The sequence below is a fragment of the Trichechus manatus genome, unplaced genomic scaffold, assembly GCF_000243295.1.
Source record: "Trichechus manatus latirostris isolate Lorelei unplaced genomic scaffold, TriManLat1.0 scaffold00119, whole genome shotgun sequence".
In the NCBI taxonomy this organism is placed as follows: Eukaryota; Metazoa; Chordata; class Mammalia; order Sirenia; family Trichechidae; genus Trichechus; species Trichechus manatus.
The window spans coordinates 1,753,665-1,781,557 of NW_004444055.1; the positions used below are offsets into that span (position 1 = coordinate 1,753,665).

General features: G+C 38.8%; 1 protein-coding gene and 1 pseudogene across 10 annotated transcripts in view; one reads left to right on the forward strand and one right to left on the reverse strand.

Annotated features, from left to right (window-relative positions):
* Window positions 1–27,893, reverse strand: part of ATP2B1 (ATPase plasma membrane Ca2+ transporting 1) — a 133,644-nt gene that overhangs the window by 65,319 nt on the left and 40,432 nt on the right. For 7 of the 10 annotated variants that reach the window (XM_023738554.1, XM_023738556.1, XM_004384193.2 and 4 more), the window contains one exon: window positions 5,785–6,214. In XM_023738554.1, coding sequence (XP_023594322.1) covers window positions 5,785–5,992 — 208 coding nt within the window. In that variant the 5' untranslated portion in view covers window positions 5,993–6,214. Of the gene's footprint in view, window positions 1–5,784; window positions 9,434–14,366; window positions 16,738–26,530; window positions 26,649–27,893 lie in introns of those variants that run through there. The other 3 variants (XM_023738557.1, XM_023738555.1, XM_023738560.1) reach the window with 3 other exon arrangements.
* On the forward strand, window positions 22,800–27,582 carry LOC101351263 (E3 ubiquitin-protein ligase BRE1A-like; annotated as a pseudogene).

Genomic DNA, 27,893 nt, shown 5'->3' on the forward strand with positions numbered 1-27,893 from the left:
CCCCGGACACCCTTTTAGCTCAGTAATGAAGTCACTCCTGAGATTCACCCTTCAGCCAAAGATTAGACAGGCTCATAAAACAAAACGAGACTAAAGGGGCACACCAGCCCAGGGGCAAGGACTAGAGGCAGGAGGGGACAGGAAAGCTGGTAATAGGGACCCCAAGGTTGAGAAGGGAGAGTGTTGACATGTTGTGGGGTTGCTAACCAATGTCACAAAATAGTATGTGTACTAACTGTTTAATGAGAAGTTAGTTTGTTCTGTAACCCTTCATCTAAAGTACAATAATAAAAATAAAGCCAAAAAAAAAAAAAAGTTAATGGTTCTGTTTTATACATTTAAATAAGAGATGCCCATTAAACAAACAGGTGGGAACATCTACTAGGCAGCTGGCTATCCAAATTCGTAAGTGAGAGAGAGGCCTGAGATTGGGTGTGTGTGTGTGGGGTGTGTGTGTGTGTGTGTCTGTGTGTCTGTGTGTGTGTGTGAATGATACTGAAGCCACTGGCCTAGATGAGAGCTTCCAGAGAAAGCAAACAAGAAGAGAGCAGGGCTGAGGCTAGGACCTTGGTGTACACCAATATCTGATGGTCGGGTAGAACAGAAGTCAAAGGCAACTAAGAAGAAACAGGTAGCAAGGTGGATAACTGTTTTATTGGACAGGGGAACAACAGATGTATGCTTTCAGAGGGGAAAGTTTGGAAAAGTTGAGACAGTGGAAATGTCTAAAAGAAATCAAGTTTTCAGGCTTTCAAAATTTGGGATAAAAATCTGGACCGGAAATACAGATTTAGAAATCATCAGCACACAGATAAGTGAAGTCATAGCAGTGGATGGCATCAGCCATGGAGAATGTACATTATGAAGAGCAGAGTATACAGAAGAACAGAAACTTGAGGCCCACCAACATCTAAAGAGGAGCACAGGAGGCTGATGAGACTGGCCAGATAAGAAGAAAGAAATCCTCAGAGTATAATGTTATGAAAGCCAGAGGGAAGTGTTTTGAGAAAGAAATATGTCTACTGTATTCAGATAACTGAACTTAAAAAACCTCTAACTAAAGCCATGCTACTTAGGGCTCTATCAGAAAAGACTTTAAAAAATAATATACATGTTACAGAGTTACAGGAGAAGTATTCAGTATTACAACTATCTTTAAATAGTTCACAAGCAATTAAAAACACTGAACTGAGCAGGTATTAAATTAAATTTGTAATTCTCTATTAGGGCAGCAATAAATTTCTAGGACAAGGTTATGCAAGATCATCAATATAAAATTCTCACTGGCAACTCTTTAAGAGTATTAAAATGTACAGGACTGGCACACAATGGTCATGCAAATACTTGTTGGATATCTGAATAAGCAGGTTGTTGTGCCAATCTGGATAACCAAGCAAATACATCAGGGCATTAGAGAGTTCTTATATTTGCCTATAATAATGATTTATCCTGGGCAAGGGCTCCGATTTTTGGTTTAAAAGTTAAATGTATTTCCAAATTTGAATGTTAGTTTTAATATATTATAACATAAACCAAAAACCCAAACCAAACCCACTGCCGCTGAGTCAATTCCGACTCATGGCAACCCTAAAGAACAAAGTAGAACTGCCCCAAAGGGTTTCCCAGGAGTGGATGGTAGATTAGAATTGCTGACCTTTGGTTAGCAGCAGTAGCTCTTAACCACGGTGCCACCAGGGCTACATTACACCATAAAGACAGAGTCAAAGCACACCATTACTAGCAGCCTTACTTCTACTGATTACACATATAAACTGCTATCTGAAAAATTACAGAAACATTAGACAGCCAGGGACAACTGCTGTTGGCCCTACCCTGCTGACCACAACATAGCTCTTTTGTTTCTCTACCACTGTCTTTTATTTTCTCTTTTTTCACTTCTACCTAATTTTAGCAACCACTACTTAAAAAGCATGGTGTCCCATTTGCTTCCTTGCCCTTTACAAGCTGATGACATCATGCCTCTTACAAGATACCACTCGGCACCTGCCTTTCATTTTTATAAATTCACTTTTGTCCCTTGATTAATACAGTACTACTGAATGATAAAACATGTTACCAGCGCTGGAGACTTACATTCCAGAAATATTACTAGAGATTCTACTCTATCATGCAATATAAAATATAATATTGATAACATAAGAACACAGTAAAATAGAAAAGATACGAAAGCTACAGTAAAAATGAAAGGGTCAAGAAATGTGATTTAGAATACAAATAATAAGTGGTCAATGCTGGAAAACAACAAGGGTTATAAGAAAAAATATATAAGATAATTCCATGCAGTTAGGCTATTATAAGCAGGTTATTTTGGTATAAAAGGGAATTCCTAGATTTTGAGGATTATGAGATACGTACTTGTTTTAACAGATAAAGTTAAAAATATGACGTAACAAATCTCAATTCTAGTTAGCTTTGAAATCTATAGTTCCAATTCCCTTAAGAGTGACTATCATTAATCAAAACCAATGGAAAGTTTTTACTATGAAAATCATATTTGGTTCAAAACACTTCCTGTTGATCAATATATAGATAGATAATATCTCTCAAATCATGTGAAAGGACTACTCTGATAGAAAACAAGTGATAAACTGCTCGGCCAAATGAGGAAAAAACACAATTTCCTTAATATAGCACATTTTCAAAGACCAGGCTGATAAACAGAACCTTAAATTAAAATTTTTTTCACCATGTAGTTTCTGCTATCGAAGATACTACTGATATGAAGGAATGCAGGCACTTCTTTCTCCATATTTTGCAAGCTCTATGAGCTGAACTTTTATAGCAGGCAGTATACTATAGATAAAAGCATGGCCTCTGGAGCCAGAATGGCACAGTTTGAATTTCAGCTCTCTAGCGCTTTAAGAGCCATGTGTTCCTCAACTATAAAATACGAAGTGCTAACAACCAACCTGACACAAAAAGTGCTATTATAAATGTTACCCATCATTTTTTGTTGTTTATGTTCTTAAGAAATGACTTGGGTTGTTCCTCCAGATTGTATAGCGATCTGATATCAGAAGAGCCAATAATTCTGATTTTCCTTCTCCACTCATTTTTTCTTTTAAGCACCTATTGCTAACACATTACATATTTCATTTCATTTTCTTGTGATCTGTCTGTCTACCTCATGTGAAAATGAGGCAGAGATTTTTGTTGTAATCATGGTTGTATGCCCACAGCCTAGAAAGATACCTCCCACATAGCAGATATAAATACTGAATTCCAGCAAGTCTAACATGCACGTATTTTTACAGTTTATTTACATCTCTGAAATTGGGATTTAAAATTGATGGCATCTTACAATTATAACTGCTAATATTTTTTCTTCTTAGGGGTTATATAAAACTTATTCTGATGAATAGCTGGGGTCTGATGAAAGATACATTTATCAACGAACGAATTAATTAATAAATGAAAGAATGATAGATAAGATGAACTAAAGGAACAGGTAAACAACTTCAGTTTTCCATAATCAAAATTTATGCACTTGAAAAATCATTTAATTCTCACTTTGCCAAGTACAAATGGGTTATTCTAACAAAAGAGTACTTGCTGTCTAGATCACTCCCTTGGGCATACAAACTGCTGCTTATTTCTGATCATGCTTGTTTACTATCTTTTGCCTAGTTGATTAGTGACAAAATGTTCACTATCTTTGTGAATTATTTCTAAATTAAACTAAACCTATGAAGATTCCTTTGTAAATAATATTCTTGTGACGGCTGCTGCAGTTTTTATTTATAGTGTCAACAATAGTAAACACAAATATAATGCTTAAAATGGCTTGTTTCACTTTTTTTTAAAAAGAACATTTCAAAATGACAAATGTTTATAAACAGTGAAGACAACAGTTTGTACAAATCTTAGTAAAAATTAAATTCAAAATACTAGAAGATAAGCAAGACTTTCCAAGAATACAAGGGAAAAATACAAATCAAAAAATGCAAAAGACTATAAAAAACTTGGGCATATCAATCTCAAAAGGCAAGAAAAACACAAAAAACACTGAGACCTCAATGGGAAAGTAGACAAAGGAAAGAAACAGAAATACAAAATGGAACTATTGGCCAGGCAGTCACAAACACACACACAATCCTTGACTGCTTACAGTCCACAAGTTGAAAAAAATACTCAATCCCACTGGTATTCAAAGAAATCAAACTTCTCACTTATGAAATTAGAAAACTGAAAAAGACAGTAACTTAATAAAGAGTTGTTGAAAACAGCTTTCTCATACACTGCTGGTGGTGTGCAAACTGGTAAGATATTTCTAGAAAGTAACCTGGGATTGTTTATCACCTTTAAACTTTAACATATACCAATCTGATCCAGTAATCTCATTTTGGGGAGAAAAACTGCTTAGAAAATAATCTGAAATTTATATAACATTAAAGGGCAACTACGAGTTGTCCATAAATCAGACGTTGGTAACCCTGGGACTTATTGTAGTGGAAGCTTTTTTGCCATGAGCCTAACAAGTCGAGGACAACCAATGAGAGGTCTTAAACAAAACAGAAAAATGAATGCATCGTTTTATTTTAAAAACAAAGTTCTGACTTTAAGGTGGAGAATGGGTAAAGTAAGAGGGTAAAAAGGGGGCCCAGCTATCTTTAAATGAAAATGGCCTATCTAAGGCATAAATAAGCCGTGGATGTTTTTAGTGGTACTGACTTGAGGAAAAGATCCAGAAAATCTTGAAGAGTTAAAAGGCCTTGCACAAAAAGAAAACACTCCAAGTGGTCTGCTGAAGTCCCTTTAGGACAGCTGTGAATACTGAGGAAAAATCAAAGTAACTACAATTAAAATAATTAGCAAGTCACACAGAATTACATAAAGACTTTAACGAATTTTTGAGTGTGATTTAAAATTCTTCAGCAATTTTGGGGAAATAACTCTTTGCTATTACTTTAAATCTTATCGTAAGTAGCATGGTATCAGATGTTTCAGGAAAAATTTTCAGAAAAACACTTCTGCATCATTTCTCTAGAATTGGCTTTTGAATATATACTAAAATACTTTAAGTTTTTACATCAATAATTTCCCACCCTTACTCAAACCTTCCTTTTTCTCTAAGGATAATTTCTATCCTTAGTTTTATATTCAACATGATCAACGTATAAAAAGTCCGTCCTTCTCAAACCATCTTAAAGACCAGATGCAATGAAGTTATAATGAATCATAATGAATTTTCCTTGCTTGATCCTTAAGAAGAAACTTACTACAAATCAAGAATTAGGAAACCAAAGGCTTCGCTGAGCACAGGGAAATTCAACGTAATTGAAAGACTGAGTATTTTCAGTCAAAGGAAACATTTGCTAGACCAAAAACTAATTGCTGTTTAACCTATTTGATTTGCTTTAGGGCTTCCTGCACTAATCATTAAAGTTTGGATTAAGCTCCATAAGCTAAAAACAACTTGGTCAGCTACTGGCAGTGACAACTATTTTAAGCCACCTGGCAAAATGAAGGACAGTGAGCACGGCTTATTTCCACGGGATCCCTGGGGCTACTAATAGCTCTGTTCCATCCTCTATAGCAGGAGCTGAGAGACAATCATGTTATCATAAACAGGTAATTTGCAGCAGTATCCCTTGAGGTAAAATTACTTTAACCACACCAATCTGATAACTAACTCATCTTTAATGTCACTAAAATTACAGTATAATCAGACAAGGGCCCCAAAATTACCCACATGTTTATTTATGAGCCAAATACACAACATTCTTTACACAAAGGACTAAAAATGAATGTAGTAAAGCTCACCTTCATTGGGAGATGTTTTCAACTTGGTGCAAATTCCATAGACGTCTCCATAGCTTTCCTGGATTTTCCGTAATGCATCTGTGGACCTGAGCTCCATGAGAGCCCGCAGCTCTGCGAGTGTAATTCCAAAGTCTCCATCATGATTAGCTTCCTTCAAAGAGTTTTTCACACCACCATATGAAACTGAGTTGTTTGCCATATCGCCCATTACAAGTATAACTTATTAGGAGGAAAATGTTTCCCAAAAGAATCTAATTTTCACTTGATATAGTTCCAAGATGAAAATCTTTTAAATATGAAAATCTTCCTTAAACCAAACACTCATTGTATCACTTTACAAAGCAGCATCAGCAGCAACATTTCCCAGAAAAGTTATCTTCACCTTTGGCCCATGACTAGTTTCTTCTTATCAATCATGAGATGCATACATCTGTAAGAAGAAAATATTTAAAAGTTAATAAAATCCATCATACAGTATTATATGTATATAAACATACTTTCTAAATGTCATCAAGTAGCTAATCAAAGTGTATCATCTAATTACAAAAATATTTGTTAACATTTTCCAACAGGAGTTTCATGCCTCTGAAATTTCTTGCATGACAAAAGATCAAAGTACAACTTGGAAATGAAATTGCATATAAAAAGACATTAGATCTCGATTATTAAATGGAACTGTGTTTCACATGACTGAATTTTATATTCCATTCAGTATTACTATTAATACCATTAACTATTACTAATAGTTACCAGTTAACCATTAATAGTTACCAATATCAGCACTTACTTCCAAGCACTATGCTAGCTACTTAAAATTCACTCTCTCATTTAATCATCACAACTTAATCCCATAAGGTGTTATTATTACTTCTTAGTCTACTGTGAAGAGTAAGACTCGGAGAATCCGACAATCTTGTGCACAGCTAACCCTAACCCTAATGCTAGTGGTGTAATGGTTAAGTGCTACAGCTGTGAACCAAAAAGGTCGGTAGTTCGAATCCACTGGCTGCTCCTTAGAAACCCTATGGGGCAGTTCTACTCTGTCCTATAGGGTCACTATGAGTTGGAATCGAATCAACGGCAGTGAGTTTGGTTTTGTGCACAGCTAATAAACGGCTAAGATGGCTGAGCTGGGTTCTCTCCAATCCCACACTCCTTCTGATAGATGACTCTATCCTTCTAAATCTTTCTTATCAGATAGCCTCCGAAAAGGGCAAAAAAAGCATAACAAACCCACTAATATTGCCTTCTTGCAATTCTCCTTGGCCTCACTAAGCCTCTACTATCTTTTGGCTTCTTAGAACTATCTTCCACCGTGACTTCTGTCACATGTCACTGTCTCAGGTCTTCCCTTGACTATCTAAAGAAATACTCCACCCCTTTGTCACTCTTTACTGTTACTGTTTTCTTTGCAATCTTTATTATTATCTTAAATTATCTTCTTCATTAGTTCATGTGTTATACTGTTGTCTCCCTCTGCTTACAATATTAGTTCTAAGGGCAGGGCACTGGTTGGTCAGTCACTGTATTCTGAGAACCTAGAACTGTGCCAGGCACATGGTAGGTGCTTTGGTAGGTAAATGACTGAATGGATGCATCACTTTCTCTTCACAGTACTTCCAAATCCCTCTCTTATTCTAATCTATCTGAGTTCTCTTTTCTATATAAGTCCTTTAAGGAACTCGTCGTCCACCATTCTCTTCTCTTCAACTAGCTCACAGTCTATTAACCCCTAGTTCTGCACCCTTAGTTATCCTTCAATCACCTCAAAGTTAACATGTACAACACTGTATTCAATTCATTCCCTATCAATCAGCTGCCTTCCTCAATTTTAATCTGTCTGTGACATCATCATTATCCTAACCACCTGGGCTTGAACTCTTAAGTCATCTTTGATTCCATCCTCTCTAGTTTCAGTTAAATTACTAAGTTCAACTAATTCTTTCTTTGAAAATTCTCTGCCATATAACAATTTTTCTTCCTGATCTTCAAGTACCCCTACACCAACTATAATCACTACTCCTAAATTCTACCTCATTCTAGTATTTCCTATATCCAATCTCTTGTGCATTTCACTGTTACATTTAATTTTCTTACAGGCATCATGCCGCTATATTTAAACCTACAGAATGAAAATGCAATCCTATTGCTTATGCCTGTTTGACATTCAAAGCCAAGTTCCATTTTACCTATTTAACCTCTTCCCCTCTTACCAAAACAAACCCCCCAAATATTTAATAAATAAAATGTTTAACGATTGCTATTGTGTGCCACTGAGTGGATTCCAACGATAGTGACCCTACTGGACAGAGCAGAACTACCCCACAGGGTTTCCTAGGCTGTAGTCTTTATGGGAGTAGATCTCCAGGCCTTTTCTCCCGCTGAGCAGCTGGTGGGTTTGAACGACCAATCTTTTGGTAAGCAGCCAAGCATTTTAACCATTGAGCCACCAGGAATCCTGTTCAATGATTAAGAACTAGAAAAAATTACTGGCAAATACAATTAAACTTCAGCTATCCAATTCTTCTGAGGATGGTTACAATTGATGTTATGCGGTCCTCAAATTTCAGCAGATATCAAAATCACCTGGAGGGCTTGTTAAAATAGTGTTGGGCCCTACCCTTCAGAATTTTAGATTCAGCAGGATTAGGGAAGGGCTTTAAATCTGCATTTCTAACAAGTTGCTAGGTATCACTGATGCTACTGGTCCAGAGAGCACAATGTGAGAACCACTCAATTAGAGAAGGGACTTAAAAGTTTGAATTAATACCAGCTGGTTGGGCATGGCTGTTTGAGGAAAGCATGCCTGCCCTGGGTTAAATTTGCAAGGGTGTGCTAGTCTTGAGATAGTTACAGATTCTCTAAAACATTTTCTGTTCATTGCCTGCTTTCTCCCACTTCACTAATCCTTACGCATCCTAATTATTACTGATTTTACTCATCTCCTAGCAAAGTGGGTTCCCTTCTACTCACACATTGCTATAACCCAATTTTAAAGACTAGAAAGGGTGGTTATTTGATAATCTCCCTGAGTTTCCATATCCCAAACTTGCTGGCATATGAACATCACACTAACCCTAAAAGAGATTGCTATTACTTGTTTCACAAATTAAAAAAAAAAAAAAAAATTAAGATTCTTAAAAGTCTGTGTGTTGGGGGCACGTGTGTTCATTACTCCTCTGGTTTCCATTAGGAGGAATTTTCCTCAACAAGTCCTGGCATCATACCCCACCACTGAGGTGAAACGAGCTGCCTGACTGAAGATTTTCTAAGAGGAATTAGACATCTGTGGCTTTTTCACCTCCCTGCCTTCTTTTGGGAGCCCTGGTGGCACAGTAGTTAAGTGCTACGGCTGTTAACCAAAAGGTCAGCAGTTTGAATCCACCAGCTGCTCCTTGGAAACCCTATGGGGCAGTTCTACTCCATCCTATAGGGTTGCTATGAGTCGGAATCGACTCAATGGCAATGGGTTTGGTTTTTTGGTGGCCTTCTTTTGAGAGCCAGATGGCTACAGGAATAAAGCATTCTGGCCAGAGTTTTCTGGAGCAGACTCCCAGGTGAAAAACCACTACTGTTCGAAGAACCTGGGTTGGGGGAGTGGATAACTGTTTAGTTCTGGGTTCAATATTAGAACCCCACTGTTACCACTCAGAAGCCACTCAAGAAACTCACTGTTGTTCCATTTCAACTTTCATCAGTAATAAAACTCATATTTTTATTTCTGTGTGCTGAAATTTGTCTTTTCTCTCAACAGAATTCAAGCAGGGGAAAAGGGAATTATTTAGTGGGTACCCATAATAAATTCCTCAACAATAAGGATAACACATACGCAGTGCCGTAGATTGCTTTCATGTGGCCTTTCTGGCCATGGTTTTGTATATCCCACCCAAGTGATTGGGTGGGACTGTGTGATAGGGTAACTGTGGCCCACCAAGGGGATTGGTCAATTTTACCATCTCACTGGGCTTGAAATGAGCCACCCCAGAGGCGGGAAAGAGAGAATCCCACCACCACTGAGGAAGAACAGCCAGGAGCCAAACACGTCCTTTGGACCTGGGATCCCTGTGCTGAGAAGCTCCTGGAACCAGGACTGAGAGAGAGAGTGAGTTGTAACCCTGCAGACAGTGAGACGTGGTGGCAGCAGACCTGGCAGAGACCCGGCAGCAGGATATGGCGTGATGGGCTTCTTGGCCCACAGAGCAAGAAAGCTGAGTACCTTTGGGCACAGACTGAGAGGCATGCCTGTAAGCATGGCTGGGAAGAGGCTGTCCTGATGAAAGAACTATATCCTTGAATGTTCCTGTGCCTGAATTGTAACCTGTTACTTCCCTAATAAACCCCATAACCATGAGTGTGGTCTGTGAGTTCCATACAGCCACTGCAATGAATTATCAAACCCAGCAGAGAAGTAGAGAGTGCCATGGAAGGAACAGTTGGTGTCAGAACTGGTAAAGATGACGGAGAGAAGAAGCATGTCTGACCTCTGCTTCACACAAATCAGAGTTGGGCTGTTGATTTTGATTCTCCTTACCCCCTGTGAAACAGGAGGAGGTCCGACACTGCCTCCATACCGTTTTTCCAGTACATAATAGAGCGAGGATTTGAATCTAGATTTGTGACTCAAAAAGCTATATGCCTTCATCTTTAGAATAAATGAAAGTTAGAGAATGGTAAATTTGGGCTAAATAAGGCACACCCCCCACCCACCCAAAAGAAAAAAAAGAAAAAAGCCCTCGTTGCCGTAGACTTGATTCTGAATTACAGCAACCCCACAGGACAGAGAGGAACTGCCCCATTGGGTTTTCAAGGCTGTAATCTTTACGGAAGCAGACTGCCACATCTTTCTCCTGGAGAGTGGCTGCTGGGTTCCAACTGCCAACCTTGCAGTTAGGAGCCGAGCGCTTAACTACCACGCCACCAAGACTCCTTAAATAAGGCAGAATCCTTCCTTATTTTAAAAGACAATATCATAGATCCAAATTCAGTTAAGCATTCAGTATAAATGTACACAACTGACTCTTGGTCAGCACCCCACTGCCAATCAGTCTATTTAGCTTTTAAAAATCAAGATTCCTTTTACGCAAAATTACTTAAAGACAATACACTGCAGACAAGAAAAGTTACTCTTCCTTGATTACAGTATATGTAAGATATCACAGATTTTGAAGATCTGTAAATTGTGGTTATAAGCTTAGGGAAGTCACTTGATTTATTTTAAGCCTAAATTTAAATAAACTGGGTATAAGTCAGAAGTAATTTATTTGTTAGAAACCAATCCTTTCATTTAAACTTTCATTAGTCTCTTAAAACGTCCTTTCAGTCAACAAGTTAAAAATTCCCAAGTAATCTTGATATTTTTAAAAAATCATTAACAATTTAGAATAAACCTTCAAAACTAAAGAGGAAAATTGTGGTCCTAAATCCTATTCAGTTTTCTAATGCTTACAGATTTTCTAAGTAATTCAGCGTGTTAAGTAACTTTTGATTTCACATACTTTATTCCAAAAAAAAATTCCAAGTTCTCTTAAAGTACCTACATACTGAAATAGCTCAATGAAATATCTTTGGATTTTCATTTGATATACTGAAACATTTTAAGTGTTAAGTCAAATCTCTACTTACTAGCTCTACTAAATGTCTCAGTAATTTAAAAAAAATCCAAAACTAGTATTTACAAAGGTTCTTAATTCATGACTGATTCTATATGAACATAAATCCTCTAAAGATAAAGAGACTTATTTTCATTCACTTAATAAGAGAATAGGAAACCCTGGTGGCATAGTGGTTAAGTGCTACGGCTGTAAACCAAAAGGTCGGCAGTTCGAATCCACCAGGTGCTCGATGATGGAAACTCCATGGGGCAGTTCTACTCTGTCCTATAGGGTCACTATGAGTCAGAATCGATTCAACAGCAACGGGTTTGGTTTTTTTTTTTTGGTTAATAAAAGACTAAAAAGAAATTTTAAGTTTCAAACTCTTAGTTTAGTTTTTAACTACCAATGTGTACTACTTTATAAATTAAGAAAATGTATTTAATGTCAACTTTGACATAACCATACAAAATTATAGTTTGCTTACTGGATCCAAATAAGCTAATATGAATCCTTAATGAGAATAATTCCTACCTTTTTGGAGTGGCTTTTTTTTTTTTAGTTACAAAATCTAAATCAAAATACAGTAAAATACTAACCATAAACAAAAGCCACCATTCTGTTAAATAATGATTACAAAGAAAAAAAATCACAGAATTTAAGAGCTGAAAGGGATGTTGGAGATCAAATCCAACTGTTCATTTTACAGCCACTGAAACCAAAAACTCATAATCACCTACTTCCCAAAGGATAAAGATACTTACAATAAAATAAGCATTAAACACTCACAAAAATCATTAAAAACTATAGTAAAAGACCAAAACTTAAATCACAGAATAAATCATAATAAAGTAAAAGTTTTAACTGACTCAATGGCAACTGAAAAAAATTATAATGGAACATAAATGACACTGTTCTTCAAACCCCACACTAACACCCTAGCCATTAGATGATGCACTATTTGATTGACAAAGAGTCAAAAACAGTTTTTGACTAGAGCCTTTCAAAAAAGAACACTCAAGAGACTTCCATATTCTTAGTGTTTTTTATATAAAAATCAATTCAACTTCCTTTGTATGCAGACAAGTAGTTGTGGAAAGAGGGTTGCTATTGGCACTTCTGGTGGATAATTCTTCACTGACAGAGAGCATGCCCTCATAAATTAAGGAATCCATAACCCCCCAATCCCACTAGATGCCAGCAGTGACCCTCAAATCAGTGTGACAATACAAAACCCACTACATTAAATGCCCGAGGTGGGGGGATGGACAATATTTATAACTACTATATAACTAAGCTTAAATTTAAGGCCTATTATACTAAAACATTATTTAAAGGCAAAAACTATGCCTTATTCATCTTTGATCTCTGTATTTTAGCGAGCGGTAACTATGCTCTATCAACGTTCTTATATAGTCACTTTCTGTAGAAAAAAACCAACTTTTACCTAATTCACACCCTAAATATTTTAAATATTCCAGCAATAACATTGAAAGAGTACAATTTTTACTATGAAACAATGATCATTTACTGTAAACTACTAAATATAAAAGTACTGAAATTATTTTTACTAAGTATTTTTTTAAAACTGGAATCATTCTAAATAATAGTATGTGTAAAATCACAGGTTTGATTCACTAGTTTAACGTTTTTCCTAACGCACATTAGAACACATGACTATTATAATTTTTTTTTAAAAAAGAACTGATCTGTAATATCTCACTGTAAGGGAGGAAGAACAGATAGTCTAATATACATATAGAAGAGTAGCTATCTCAACATTATGAACGGTGGGGACTTTTTTACTAAGTTTTGGTATATTCAAATTATTTCATTAAAACACTCCAAAGAACCAAAGGATGACTCAATTTTAATATTACTGGGAAATCACATTTTTCATTTTTGATGTGGCTTAAAGAAAGCATACATGTATAAAAGCACATAAAGCCTACAAAGCTTGTTTAGAAAGTAATTTATATCAGATGAGTATAAATAAGAGTAATTTCATCAAACAGGGTTCCAGTTTTATAGAACTGATAAAGCAGAAAACAAGAACTGCCTACAATGCCTGATTTATTCATTTTGAGGGGTTATAACTACCACCACTGAGTCTGTAGTGAATAAGATTAGTACCATCCCTCAGTATGTTACTTATCGTCTACAAGATTTCTTCCAGAGGCACAGACCAGACTAAGCATAGTACTTGAAGGGCAAGTTACAGCTGCTGCCAATTAAAAATTCACCATGACCCCCTTTAGCAAATCTCTCAGGGGGATAACAAGTAAATCAGTAGTGGAGTCACTACTTTGTTCTTACTTCTATTCTATTATAGCTCTTATCACACAGCTGCAGTGATTTGTTTACTTGTCTGTCTTTCCCAGTGAACTGTGAACTCCAGGCAGGATTTGTGCCATTCATTTTTAACGCCCAGGACCTAGCACTGTAAGTGTAGCACCTAGTAGATGCTCAATGTTCACTAAGTAAAAAATCTTCCGGTCTGAACCTTCAACTGAAAATCAATTTGAAAAACAGGTTCTGAAATAGCAAACAATGACAACTCATACAGCAGAGCAAAACAAAACCTCCTAACACTATTTAAAATAATATGATAGGTGTGTAGATGAGTTAAGAGAAAAGTCATAGTATTCAAGGAATTTTCAAACCGCCTTGGTGTGCAAAATACATAAAGTTTACTTTCATTTAAATCCTTTCAGACGAGAGAAATTAAAACGCTTTTCAGATAGCCAGATGAATTATGCAAACGACGACTGCGACATGGCAATCATTTTCAACCAGGGTCCCAGATCTTTGTAGACATGCAAAGTTAGTAATAATACTGAGTTTTAGTGCTTCATAAAGCCTGGAAGAAATTATACAGTTACCTGGGAAATAATTTGTTAGGGTTACCCATGCTAAACAAAATCACAGCAAATAAAATATGGTAATAAGGTTAGTAGTTATGTCTCAATAAAAAGGAAATAAAAATCTTACCTAGTAAATGCAATTTGGTAAGAAAATCCTCAAACCTACATCTAGCTATCATCCTCTAAATGAAATTTGTCATTACTACTTTATTTCCCACTCACAGTTCAACCCGATGCAATCTAGCTTCTTCTCCCATGCTGCACTGAACTACTTACTCTTCAAGGTGACCACTGACTCCTCTTATTGCTGAATATTAGAGACAGGTTTAGTCCCTCTTATCTGACTTACTGGCAATCTTCAGTTACTGCTAACCACTCCTTCACTCTTGAAAGGTCCTGTTGCCTTAACTGCTAGACTCCTCCCACCTCCACCCCATACACACTCCCCACCCCCAACACAGCAATCTCGGGCCGCTTGTTCTCACTTCCCACTGCTGCTTCCTCTTCCTTGATTGACAAATCAGCAACTGCCTGGGGAGTCAGTTGGGGCGGGGTTCGGTGTTGGGTGGCATTGTTAATTTTAAAAAGCATACCCAATATCTTAATTGTTTTCAAAGAGAATGAGGCTAGTTCATAGATTAATAGTAAAAATTTGCATGTGTATTTACAATGCTTATTTTTTTTGTTTGTTTCTCTCATGTTTCAGAACTTCACAATTCAATTAAAATAATGAAGCCTGTCTACAGCAGTCTGGCTCAGTGAAAAGTATGAAAAAACCACCCAGTTTCCTTATTCTAGTCTCAAATGCAACTCCTGTTCTATATAGTAATGCCAGTCCAAAGCAGAACAGGTTCTATAAATTGGTGACTCACCCCCCTCCCTGGGGCTGTAAAACAATTGCTCTGGCTTTTGATAACTGTCATTTCCAGCACAGACGATTTGTTTATGCCAACAAAGTACTTAATTAAGCAGAGCATGTGATAAAAAATTAATGCGAATGATTCTAAATAGAGATATCTTGAGGTGCATTTTTGCTTTACAGTCAGGTTTATTGGAACCATCTTATGCTAAACACTGATGATACTTGTATTTCTTGGGGTGAGGGGTGTTGGCCTAATGTTACAAGGTTGTATATAAAGAACCAAAAAACATAATGCCTCTGAATTTGCTATAACCAGGATAAATTTTAAAGTTCTAGCTCACACAGTAGATTATTAAAATTATTTGTACACTAATCATACATACTACAGATCAGTAATTCTCAAAGTTCCTCAGAATCACCTCACCCTGGTGGCATAGTGGTTAAGAGCTATGGCTGCTAACCAAAAGGTTGGCAGTTCGAATCCACCAGGTGCTCTTTGGAAACACTATGGGGCAGTTCTACTCTGTCCTGTAGGGGCGCTATGAGTTGGAATAGACTCGGCAGCAACAGGTGTTACAGGTATTACACAAATACTGCAAATAATTTCCTTCATTCAAAGTAAAATGTGGGACTCAGATTGCTACATTTTGAATATACTCAAGGCAGTTTTAAATATCTAGAAGTATTATATTAATTTTAAAAAATTTAACAGAAATTATACAGAGAACTATAACAGAATGGCTCTCCCTTGAAGTAAATTATACTTGTTTTCTGCTATTCTATTTAGGTATTTTAGGAACCTCGCATCTTTATGGAGGCCTGGTAGCACAGTAGTTAAGCATTCAGCTGTTCCACGGGAGAAAGATGTGGCAGTCTTCCGTCAAGATTTACAACCTTGGAAACCTTATGGGGCAGTTTTACTCTGTCTTATAGGGTCACTATGAGTCAGAATCAGCTAGACGGTGGCCGTGGGTTTGCATCTTTACAGCAATAGTTTCCTACTGAAATATAAGCCTTTGAACAACTCAAAAATAAGAAAACTTAGTTTTATACAAACCTATGCAGTTTACCATCAAATATAAGAACATATTATATCTCCAATTAAATATCAGAACCAAATGTTCTATCGTTTTCTAGTCTCACTGGTGTTGAGAATTTCAGCTATAGTCAAGGAAGAGATTTCTAAATTAAAACTGTTTTTTCCTTCTGTTCAGGAGCTAGAAGGCAATATGAACACTTGAATGTCACACCAGCTGCTCTGTCAGCCTACTCAGTTCTTAAGAGCTTCTATCCTGTCAGTTCACAAGAACCTACACTTAAATGCTTAAGGAAACAAGATGCTCATTATGTCACTGAACAAACTCACAAAAATAAAGTTGGCAATATTTAGAGAGGCATAACTCTTATCTGTAAATGTATCATGAGCTTTCTGTTTTCTTAATTAAGAACTCTCTATTTCAAGGATGATTTATTCCAGTATTTCAACATTTCAATATAGAATTATAGGCAGAAGACACGCTTTCATTGTTCATGATAGCAAAAAGATGGAAACAGCCTAGATGCCCATCAACAAATGAATGGATAAACAAATTATCGTATATTCACACAATGGAATACTATGCAACGATATAGAACAACGATGAAGCCATGAAACATAACATGGAGGGACCTGAAAGGCATTATGCTGAGTGAATTTAGTCAGTCAGAGAAGGACAAATAATTGTATAAGACCACTATTATAAGAACACAAGAAAAGGTTTAAATGCAGAAGAAAACATTCTTTGATGGTTACGAGGGTAGGGAGGGAGGAAGAGGGTTATTCATTAACTAGACAGTAGACAAGAATTATCTTAGGTGTAGGGAAGGACAGCACATGCTACAGGGTAAGACAGCACAACTGGACTAAACCAAAGCTAAGAAGTTTCCTGAATACAACCAAACACTTCGAGGAACAGAGTTGCAGATGTGGGGGTCTGGGGACCATGCTTTCAGGGGACATCTAGGTCAACCGGCATAACAAAGTTTATTAAGAAAATGTTTTGCATCCTACTTTGGTGAGTGGCATCTGGGGTCTTAAAAGCAAGCGAGTGGCCATCTAAGATGCATCAATTGGTCCCAACCACCTGGAGCAAAGGCAAATGAAGAACACCAAAGACACAGGAAAGTATTAGCCTAAGAGACAGAAAGGGCCACATAAACCAGAGACTGCATCAGCCTGAGACCAGAAGAACTAGATAGTGCCCAGCTACCACCAATGACGCCCTGACAAGGAACACAACAGAGAGTCCCTGATGGAGCAGGAGAAAAGTGGGGTGTGGAACTCAAATTCTAGTAAAAAGACCAGACTTTTTAATGGTCTGAGACTGGAGGAACCCCAGAGAGCATGGCCCCCAGACTCTGTCAATCCAGAACTAAAACCATTCCCAAGGCCAACTCTTCAGACAAAGATTATTATTAAGAAAGATAATTCAAAATGTAGAATTACAGTGATTTGGCAGTTCTTAGCCAATCTGTGAAAAGGTGAAGCTTTCAATGATTCTACCCATTTGTAATGTTAATGTATACTGCTCATTCTGTAGCTCAGATTCTGGCAGTCACGGCTCTAGCAGCATGCTTGTCCATTTTCCCACTTTTGCCTCATTAAACATATGCTGAGTAAAACTTTTTTTTTTGCTTTACTATAACCTTGTGATTTTTTTCCCTAGACCAAAGACTGAAGAGAAAGTTGTGCCATCTTTTGAGAAGATCAGAACGTCTAATTTCCTTCTTAGAAATTGGAGAAAGTAAAACAAATGAACCAGGAAGGCAATCAAAAGGAAGGATAATGTTCATGACAGTAATGGAAACTGAGCAGCATCTAGCCTCTAAGCATCTCCCCTCCACAGAGTTCTTCAAAAGAAGCGGCGAGGTTATTGACAGCTTCAGTATGGGTGCCATGTGGCCAATCAGCATCCCTCCTTTCATCCATTTGTGCCAACATAGCTCTCTGTTTCTTCACCTCCTTTTTTAATTTTTATTTTTGCCAACTTTCATATAACAGTCTCCTACTGTCGTTCTCCCCCACGTCTGTCAGTTTGTCGTAATGTGGGGGCTTGCGTGTTGCTGTGATGCTGGAAGCCATGTCACCAGTATTCAGATGCCAGCAGGGTCACCCATGACTGACAGGTTTCAGCTGAGCTTCCAGACTAAGACAGACTAGGAAGAAGGACCTGGCGGTCTTTCTGAAAAAAATTAGCCAGTGAAAACCTTATGAACAGCAGTGAAAACTGAAAATTGTCAAAAATGAAATGGAACGAATAAACAGATATCCTAGGCATTAGTGAGGTGAAATGGCCATTCTGAATCGGACAATCATATGGTCTATTATGCTGGGAGTGACAACTTGAAGAGGAATGGCATTGTGCTCATCGTCAAAAAGAACATTTCAAGATCTGTTCTAAAGTACAAGGCTGTCAGTGATAAGATAATATCCAAACACTTACAAGGAAGACCAGTTAATAGACTATATTCAAATTTATGCACCAACCACTAAGGCCAAAGATGAAGAAATGGAAGATTTTTACAAACGTCTGCAGTCTGAAATTGACTGAACGTGCAAATCAGGATGCGTCGATAATTACTGGTGATTGGAATGCAAAGGTTACAAACAAAGAAGGATCCGTAATTGGAAAATATGGCCCTGGTGACAGAAAGGATGCCGGAGGCTGCATGATAGAATTTTGCAAGACCCATGACTTCTTCATTGCAAATACTTTGTTAATAGAAAAGCTCAATATCATTAGTCAGAACAAGGCCAGGGGCCAACTGTGGAACAGACCATCAACTGCTCTTATGCAAGTTCAAGCTAAAGCTGAAGAAAATTAGAACAAGTCCATGACAGCCAAAGTACGACCTTGAGTATATCCCACCTGACTTTAGAGACCATTTCCAGAATAGATTTGATGCAATGAACACTTATGACTGAAGACCAGATGAGTTGTGGAATGACATCAAAGACATCCTACGTGAAGAAAGCAAGAGCTCATTAAACAGATAGGAAAGAAAGAAAAAACCAAAAAGGATGTCAGAAGAGACTCTGAAACTTGCTCTTGATCGTAGAGTAGCTAAAGCAAAAGGAAGAAATGATGAGGTAAAGAACTGAACAGAAGATTTCAAAGGGCAGCTCAAGAAGACAAAGTAAAGTATTATAATGTCGTGTGCAAAGAGCTGGAGACAGAAAACCAAAAGGGAAGAACATGCTCGGCATTTCTCAAGCTGAAAGAAATGAAATAATTCAAGCCTCGAGTTGCAATAGTGAAGGATTCTATGAGGAAAATATTAAGCGACACAGGAAGCATCAAAAGAAGATGGAAGGAATACACAGTCACTGTACCAAAAAGAACTGGCTGACGTTCAACCATTTCAAGAGGTAGCATATCATTAGGAACCGATGGTACCGAAGGAAGAAGTCCAAGCTGCACTGAAGGCACTGGAAAAAAACAAGGCTCCAGGAACTGATGGAGTATCAACTGAGATGTTTCAACAAACGGATGCAGCACTGGAAGTACTCGTCTATGCCAAGAAATTTGAAAGACAGCTACCTGGCCAACCGACTGGAAGAGATCCATATTTATGCCAACTCCCAAGAAAGGTGATCCAACCGAATGAAGAAATTATCGAACAATATCATTAATATCACATGCAAGTCAAATTTTGCTGAAGATCATTCAAAAGTGGCTGTAGCAGTGTATCAAGAGAGAACTGCCAGAAATTTAGGCCGGATTCAGAAGAGAATGTGGAACTAGGGATATCATTGCTGATGTCAGATGGATCCTAGCTGAAAGCAGAGAATACCATAAAGATGTTTACCTGTGTTTTATTCACTATGCAAAGGCACTGGACCGTGTGGATCATAACAAATTATAGATAACATTGCGAAGAATGTGAATTCCAAAACACTTAATTGTGCTCATGAGGAACCTGTACATAGAAGCAGCAGCACTCGTTTGGACAGAAAAAGAAGATACGGTGTGGTTTAAAGTCAGGAAAGGTGTGTGTCAGGTTGTATACTTTCACCATACCTATTTAATCTGTATGCTGAGCAAATAATCCGAGAAGCTGGACTATATGAAGAAGAACGGGGCATCAGGATTGGAGGGAGACTTATTAACAACCTGCGTTATGCAGATGACACAACCTTGCTTGCAGAAAGTGAAGAGGACTTGAAGCACTTACCGATGAAGATCAAAGACCATGGCCTTCAGTATGGGTACACCTCAACATAAAACAAAAATCCTCACAACTGGGCCAACAAGCAACATCATGAGAAACAAAAAAGACTGAAGTTGTCAAAGATTTCATTTTACTTGGATCCACAATCAACACCCATGGGAGCAACAGTCAAGAAATCAAAAGATGCACTGCATTGGGCAAATCTGCTGCAAAAGATCTCTTTGAAGTGTTGAAAAGCAAAGATGTCACCTTGAAGACTAAGGTGCACCTGACCCAAGCCATGGTCTTTTCAATTGTATCATATGCATGCGAAAGCTGGACAACAAATAAGGAAGATCGAAGAAGAACTGATGCCTTTGAATTGTGGTGCTGGTGAAGAATACTGAATACACCATGGACTGCCAAAAAAACAAATGACTCTATCTTGGAAGAAGTACAATCAGAATGCTCCTTAGAAGCAAGGATGGCAAGACTACATCCTACATACTTTGGACATGTTGTCAGGAGGGATCAGTCCCTGGAGAAGGACATCATGCTTGGTAAAGTACAGGCTCAGCGAAAAAGAGGAAGACCCTCAACAACATGGACTGACACAGTGGCTGCAACGATGGGCTCAAGCATAACAATGATCGTGAGCGTGGTGCAGGACCGGGCAGTGTTTCATTCTGTGGTACATAGGGTTGCTATGAGTCGGAACCAACTCGACGGCACCTAACAACAACAACACTGTCATTCTGGGAGTCCCTGGGTGGAGCAAAAGGTTTGGTTAGCTCTCAACTGCTGGAAGTTCGAGGCTACCTGGAGACACCTTAAAGAAAGGCCTGGTAATCTATTTCTGAAAAATCAGCCACTGCAAACCGTATGGAACACAGTTCTACTTGACATACATGGGGTCACCATGCAGCCACCACAAACCCTATGGAGTACAGTTCTACTTGACACACATGGGGTCATGAGCGGGAACTGACTCCTTGGCAACTGGTTTAGTTTTGTTGTTATTGTCATTCCAAAGAATTTTCCCTAATGAAAGCTTGCTTATTCCTGTTGCTTTCTACTAACTTCTCCTTCTGGAATCAATCTGTTTGTAGTTTTTGTTTTGTTTTTTTTTTTGAGTCTCTATAACACAAACATTTACTACAATTACTATGTACAACTCTAAGCTCTGAGGGCAGGATGGTATTGCTCATCTCTGTATCTCCTAATGACCACTACAGCAACAGCACCTTGCCCATCCGTGGGAACTACTCAATGCAGGGGAGTTGAACTGAACTGGCAAACATGAGACAATGCCATTGAAGACAAACAGTAGTCCTTTAGTAAGTCCCATCTCAGGTGCCAGCAAAAGAGACTGTCAATCTCAGAGATGCAGAGTCTTTCAGCACTCAAGAAGATGCCTAGCTCACCACTGAATCATCACTAGGATGATGGCAGGTCCATAAATTCTTAGATTGCACTCAGCACTTTTCCTTACCAGCTGAGTGACCTTGGCCAATTTGCCCAGTGCTTCAGTGTCTTCATCTATAAAATGAGGATAACACTATCTACCTCTTATAGTTTTTTTAGAAAATTAAGTGAATTAGTAAGTGAAATATCTTAGAACTATTCCAGTGTCTTAGAACTAGTGCCTAGCACTTAGTAATACTCAATAAACTACAACTATTATAATTGTTATAATTAGCAGTAATATTTTTAATTCATTTCCAGTAAACTGTCATATTCAGAGTACATTGTATGTTTTTATTAGCCTAGTGATATAGAAGACACACAATACATATTTGTTAAATAAATACAATTTAATTCAATATTTTAATGCGATATCTTTATACATAATGACACATAACAGTATTTAAGAATTAGAAGGCTATATGACCCATCTAAAAATTGTTAACAGCTCAACTCCAAACTAGACTGGTTTACTTTAAAAACAAGAGTGACACCCCAGGGGTAGAAAAAGATTTTCTTCCCACAATTAAAATAAGATAATTAGCTATTTAAGATTATTAAAGACTTAGAAGTAATGATTAGGAAAATGAAATACCAACCCGGAAAACTGTTTGTGACACAATATTCAGAGGGGTAAAGGGAGGATACAGAAATATATCTATCCAATGATTACAACCATGTAGAAGTCACATACTGTAGAGGAACAAGAACTAGAAATCTGTCAGAGAACTAGTTCTACAGAGTATTTTCTTTCCTAAATGCCTTGTATGCTATTTGTCCCAAATAAAACTAAAGTATTTGTCTTCAATTGTTAGGCATTCGGACTTTGATCCATCAGCATTACATTGAAACTCAATTCTAGTGCAACAGAAGGGTTTGTCACCTCAGGTACTGACCCACAATATCCTTACCAAATCGTGAACACTGTAAACTTGATGCTTATGATCGAGCAGCAAACACTGTTTAATAATTAGAGATTTTTACTTTATAAATGCATAGTTTAAATTATCAATCAAGGAAGTACAAATAATCATTATACGTTCAATGCTGGCCGAAGCAAATAGCTTAAATGTAAACAGAAATGGAAAAATGATACACTACATGGAAGACACAAGCACACATACAATAAATAGATCCTTCTCAGAACTTTATCACAGGTAAAGAAGAGAAGTGTAAAGGCAGAGACTCTCGTATTTAAAAGAAAGGCTTCAGAACCCATCAACATAGTCTCTTAATAGGAACTGCTGGGACCATCTGAGAGGAATCAGATTTTAAAATTAGTATTACATTAAACTATATGATACTGCTATTTTTGTAGGTCAAAAACCAGTAGAACATCAGCAATTTCACAGAGTTTAACCAAATATAAATGGATGGAGCAGAGCATCCAAAGTCACCTAAATAGGACACAATCGAATCCAGAACCTAAGAACTGATACTAGCTAGACTGAATGAATCAATTTAACTTAATGGGGGAAAAAAAAAAAAAAAAAACACTTAACAGTCAGAAATGGGCTGGTCAGCCATGAAAGCAGAGGCAAAGGACAGTCATCAGAATAAGAAAAGATACAAAGAAAATCTTCTACATTTTACTTTTGTCAGTGGCATCTGGGGTCTTAAAAGCCTGTGAGTGGCCATCTAAGATACTTCACTGGTCTCAACCCTTTGAGAGCAAGGGAGAATGATACTAGGGAAAGGTTAGTCCAAAGGACTAATGGACCACAACTACCATGGCCTCCACCAGTCTGAGTCCAGTACAACTAGATGGTACCCGGCTACCACCACTGACTGCTCTGACAGGAATCACAATAGAGGGTCCCAGACAGAGCTGGAAAAAAAATGCAGATCAAAATTCTAACTCACAAAAACAGACCAGACTTACTGGCCTGACAGAGACTGGAGAAACCCTGAGAGTACGGCTGCCAGACACCCTTTTAGCTTAGTAATAAAGTCACTCCTGAGGTCCACCCTTCATCCAAAGATTAGACAGACCCATGAAACAAAACAAGGCAAAAGGGGCACACCAGCCCAGGGTCAAGGACTAGAGGCAGGAGGGGACAGGAAAGCTGGTAATAGGGAACCCAAGGTCAAGAAGGGAGAGTGTTGACATGTCTTGGGTTTGTTAACCAATGTCATAAAACAATGTGTACTGTTTAATGAGAAGCTAGTTTGTTCTATAAACCTTCATCTAAAGTACAATTAAGGGGACCTCATACCTTCAAGAAAGCAGTGCTGGGTACAGAGCGCATCCTTTGGACTGGGGTCCCTGTGCCGAGAAGCTCCTAGTCTGGGGGAACACTGGTAAGAAGGCCGAGAGACAGAAAGCCTTCCCCTGAAGCTGACACCTTGAATCTGGACTTTTAGCCTACTTTACTGTAAGGAAATAAACTTCTCTTCGTTAAAACTATCTACTTGTGGTATTTCTGTTATGGCAGCACTAGATGACTAAGACAGAATTTGGTACCGGGAGTGGGGTGCTGCTCTAACAGATACCTAAAATGTGGAAGCGGTTTTAAAACTGTGAATGGACAGACGTACTGCAGTGACAGAGGACCAGCAGCAGCAGAGAACCTACAGCAGCAGAAAAGTAGCAGCAGCAGAGAACCAACAGCAGCAGAACCAGGAGACCGGTGAAAGACGGCGCTGGAGCTGACCCACGCAGCGAGAGAGCTGAATGCCTGTGAGCAGGAGGCTTTCTGGCAGAGTGGGGTACCTCTGGGCACTTATCGGTGGAGCTAGGCTTGCCGACCCACGGAGCAAGGGAGCTGAGGGCCTGTGTGCAGAAGGCTTCTTGGCAGAGTGGGGTGTCTCTGGGCACTTACCGGTGGAGCTACTGAGCTTTGGAACACTTGCCCTAGCAGGGCAGATGCGGGCGTGAGGCCCGAGGGCCGAGAGGCCAGAGGAAGCAGCAGCTGAAGAGACAAGGGACACAAGAAGCGGAGCTGCTTCAGTCTCAAAAGGTAGAACTGCAGAGGGCAGTGGAGGAAGTGGTTAAGGAGACTCCGGAATACAGCTGCATGCAGTCACAGTTCTCTGACCTGTATAATGAGAGCCTGAAGTTGAAAGCACACTTGGATGAGGCTCGGACCCTACTTCATGGCACCAGGGGTACCCACCAGTGCCAGGTTGAGCTCACTGAGCGAGATGAGGTTAGTCTTCACAAGAAGTTGAGGACTGAGGTGATCCAGCTTGAAGATACCCTGGCCCAGGTCCGCAAGGAGTATGAAATGCTGAGGATAGAATCTGAGCAGACGCTCGCTGCCAATGAACAAGCAGGCCCTATAAATCGGAAGATGTGCCATCTCATCAGCAGCCTCCAGAATCACAATTACCAGCTGAACGGGGAGGTCCTACGATATAAGTGGAAATTGAGAGACGCCCAGTCTGACTTGAACAAGATATGTCTGCACAGTGGCAGAGCCTTTCTGCAGTCTCAGTCGAGTACTGAGGACCCTAAGGATGAGCCTGCAGAGCTGAAACAAGATCCTGAGGACTTATGCACACAGTCCTCTGCGTTGAAGGCATCGCAGGAGGAAGTCAATGAAGCTAAGTCCAAACAGGATAAAGAAGAATGAGAACGAGAATGGAGGGAGAAAGAAAGGGAGTGAGAAAACGCAAGAGAACGGGAGAAGGAAAAGGAGAGAGAACGAGAGAAGCAGAAACTAGAAGAGTCAGAAAAAGAGAGAGATTCTGCCAAAGATAAAGAGAAGGGGAAACATGATGATGGAAGGAAAAAGGAAGCAGAAATTATCAAACAATTGAAGACTGAACTCAAGAAGGCACAGGAGAGCCAAAGGAGATGAAACTATTACTAGATATGTACCACTCTGCCCCAAAGGAACAGCGACAAAGTTCAGCTGATGGCAGCTGAGAAGAAGTCTAAGGCAGAGTTGGAAGATCTAAGGCAAAGACTCAAGGATCTAGAGGATAACCCCAAAGGAACAGAGCGACAAAGTTCAGCTGATGGCAGCTGAGAAGAAGTCTAAGGCAGAGTTGGAAGATCTAAGGCAAAGACTCAAGGATCTAGAAGATAAGGAGAAAAAAGAGAACAAGAAAATGGCTGATGAGGATACCTTGAGGAAGATCCGAGCAGTAGAGGAACAGATAGAATACCTGCAGAAGCTGGCCATGGCCAAGCAGGAGGAAAAAGCTCTCCTGTCTGAGATGGATGTCACAGGGCAGGCCTTTGAAGACATGCAGGAACAAAATGTCCGTTTGATGCAGCAGTTGCGAGAGAAGGATGATGCAAATTTCAAGCTCATGTCAGAACGTATCAAGTCCAATCAGATTCACAAATTGATTTAAGAGGAGAAGGAGGAGCTAGCAGATCAGGTTTTGACTCTGAAGACTCAGGTTGATGCCCAGTTACAGGTAGTAAGGAAACTGGAAGAGAAGGAGCATCTGTTACAGAGCAACACTGGCACAGGGGAGAAGAAGCTGGGTCTTAGGACCCAAGCCTTAGAGATGAATAAGCGTAAGGCGATGGAAGCAGCCCAGCTTGTAGATGACCTCAAAGCACAACTGGAGTTGGCTCAGAAGAAGCTACATGATTTTCAGGATGAGATCGTGGAGAACAGTGTCACCAAAGAAAAGGACATGTTCAATTTCAAACGAGCCCAGGGGGACATCTCTAGACTTCGAAGGAAGCTGGAGACCACAAAGAAACCAGACAATGTCCCCAAATGTGACGAGATTCTGATGGAGGAGATTAAGGATTACAAGGCACGCCTGACCTGTCCATGTTGCAACCTGTGTAAAAAGGATGCTGTACTTACCAAGTGTTTTCATGTTTTCTGCTGTTAGCGTGTGAAAACTTGCTATGACACCCGCCAGCGCAAATGTCCCAAGTGTAATGCTGCTTTTGGTGCCAAGGATTTCCATCGCATCTACATTGGTTGATCCAAGTCAAGAGAAGAAGAGAGGCTGACTAGACAGGCACTTATTCATTAACTAACAAACCTCTACCTCTTTTCTCCTTGACTGTCACCTACAGGGGAGTTTGTCAACCATCTTTACTCCACAGATTCTACCTTCAGAGTCTCCTCTCTAATAGCTAGATGACTGTAGAGGAGAGGACTGGTAAATGCAAGTCTTGGTTTTAGAATGAATTAGAAACAAACAACTCTTATTTGTCTTCCCTACCAGCTTTGTTTATTTCCTGCTTTTACGTTCTTCGACATTTCTTCTTGGGGCCCACTATATAATCTTGGATTGTCCATTCCTCCTGAAGAAGTCACATTGGTGTTTTTGACTTGGAAAAGGGGGCAAAGAAGAGTGGAAACACATGGCTATTCTGGGGAGTGATCTTTTAGAAATAAGCTATCTGTGGGCACAAACTTTTCTTGATTTGGGTAGTAAACTTTTTGTAAACTTGGATTATAAAACGGTGTAATTGTGCTACTCTGTCCTGGTTTGAGGCCTTAATGAAATTACATCCAGGATGATTCAATCCATTTCCCATTTACTAGCAAAGTAACTTGTTAAGATCAGCTGGCTTCCTTGTTAAAGTTAAAATTTAAGTTTTGAATGTTCTACTAATTAAAGTCTTTAAATTTCTTGAGGCCAGAATAGTTTCAAATAATATAGCTCTTTTTATCTTCTAATGAAATCAAGACTGGAAAGGATGGGGAACAGGGCTGAGATAGTGAAGAGACCTTCTGGGTACTCTGGAACTTGATACATATGCTTTGGTGAGCCATGAATCAGTCTCATTCTCCTCCGGACAGAGATTGTTTCAGATGATCCTCTGTAATGTTTCTGTAGTACTTTGTATTTCACAAGCTTCAATTAAAGCAGGATTCAGTTTAAAAAAAAAAAAAAAATAATAGGAAAAGAAAATCTGCCTATTATTCAAAAAGTGTTTAGGACAGAGACTGATCTAAGCCCACACCGCTTTCGGGGTTCCAGAAGTACTTATGTCCTAATTGTGGAGAACTTTAACATTGATTTTACCCATTGCCATCGAGTCAATTCGGACTCCTAGTGACCTTACAAGACAGAGCAGAACTGCCCCATAAGGTTACCAAGGAGTGGCTGGGGGATTCAAACTGCCAACCTTTGGTTAGTAGCCAAACACTTAACCACTGTGCCACCAGGGCTCCATAACACTGAGAGTAGTTGCCAATTAAAAGTAAGACA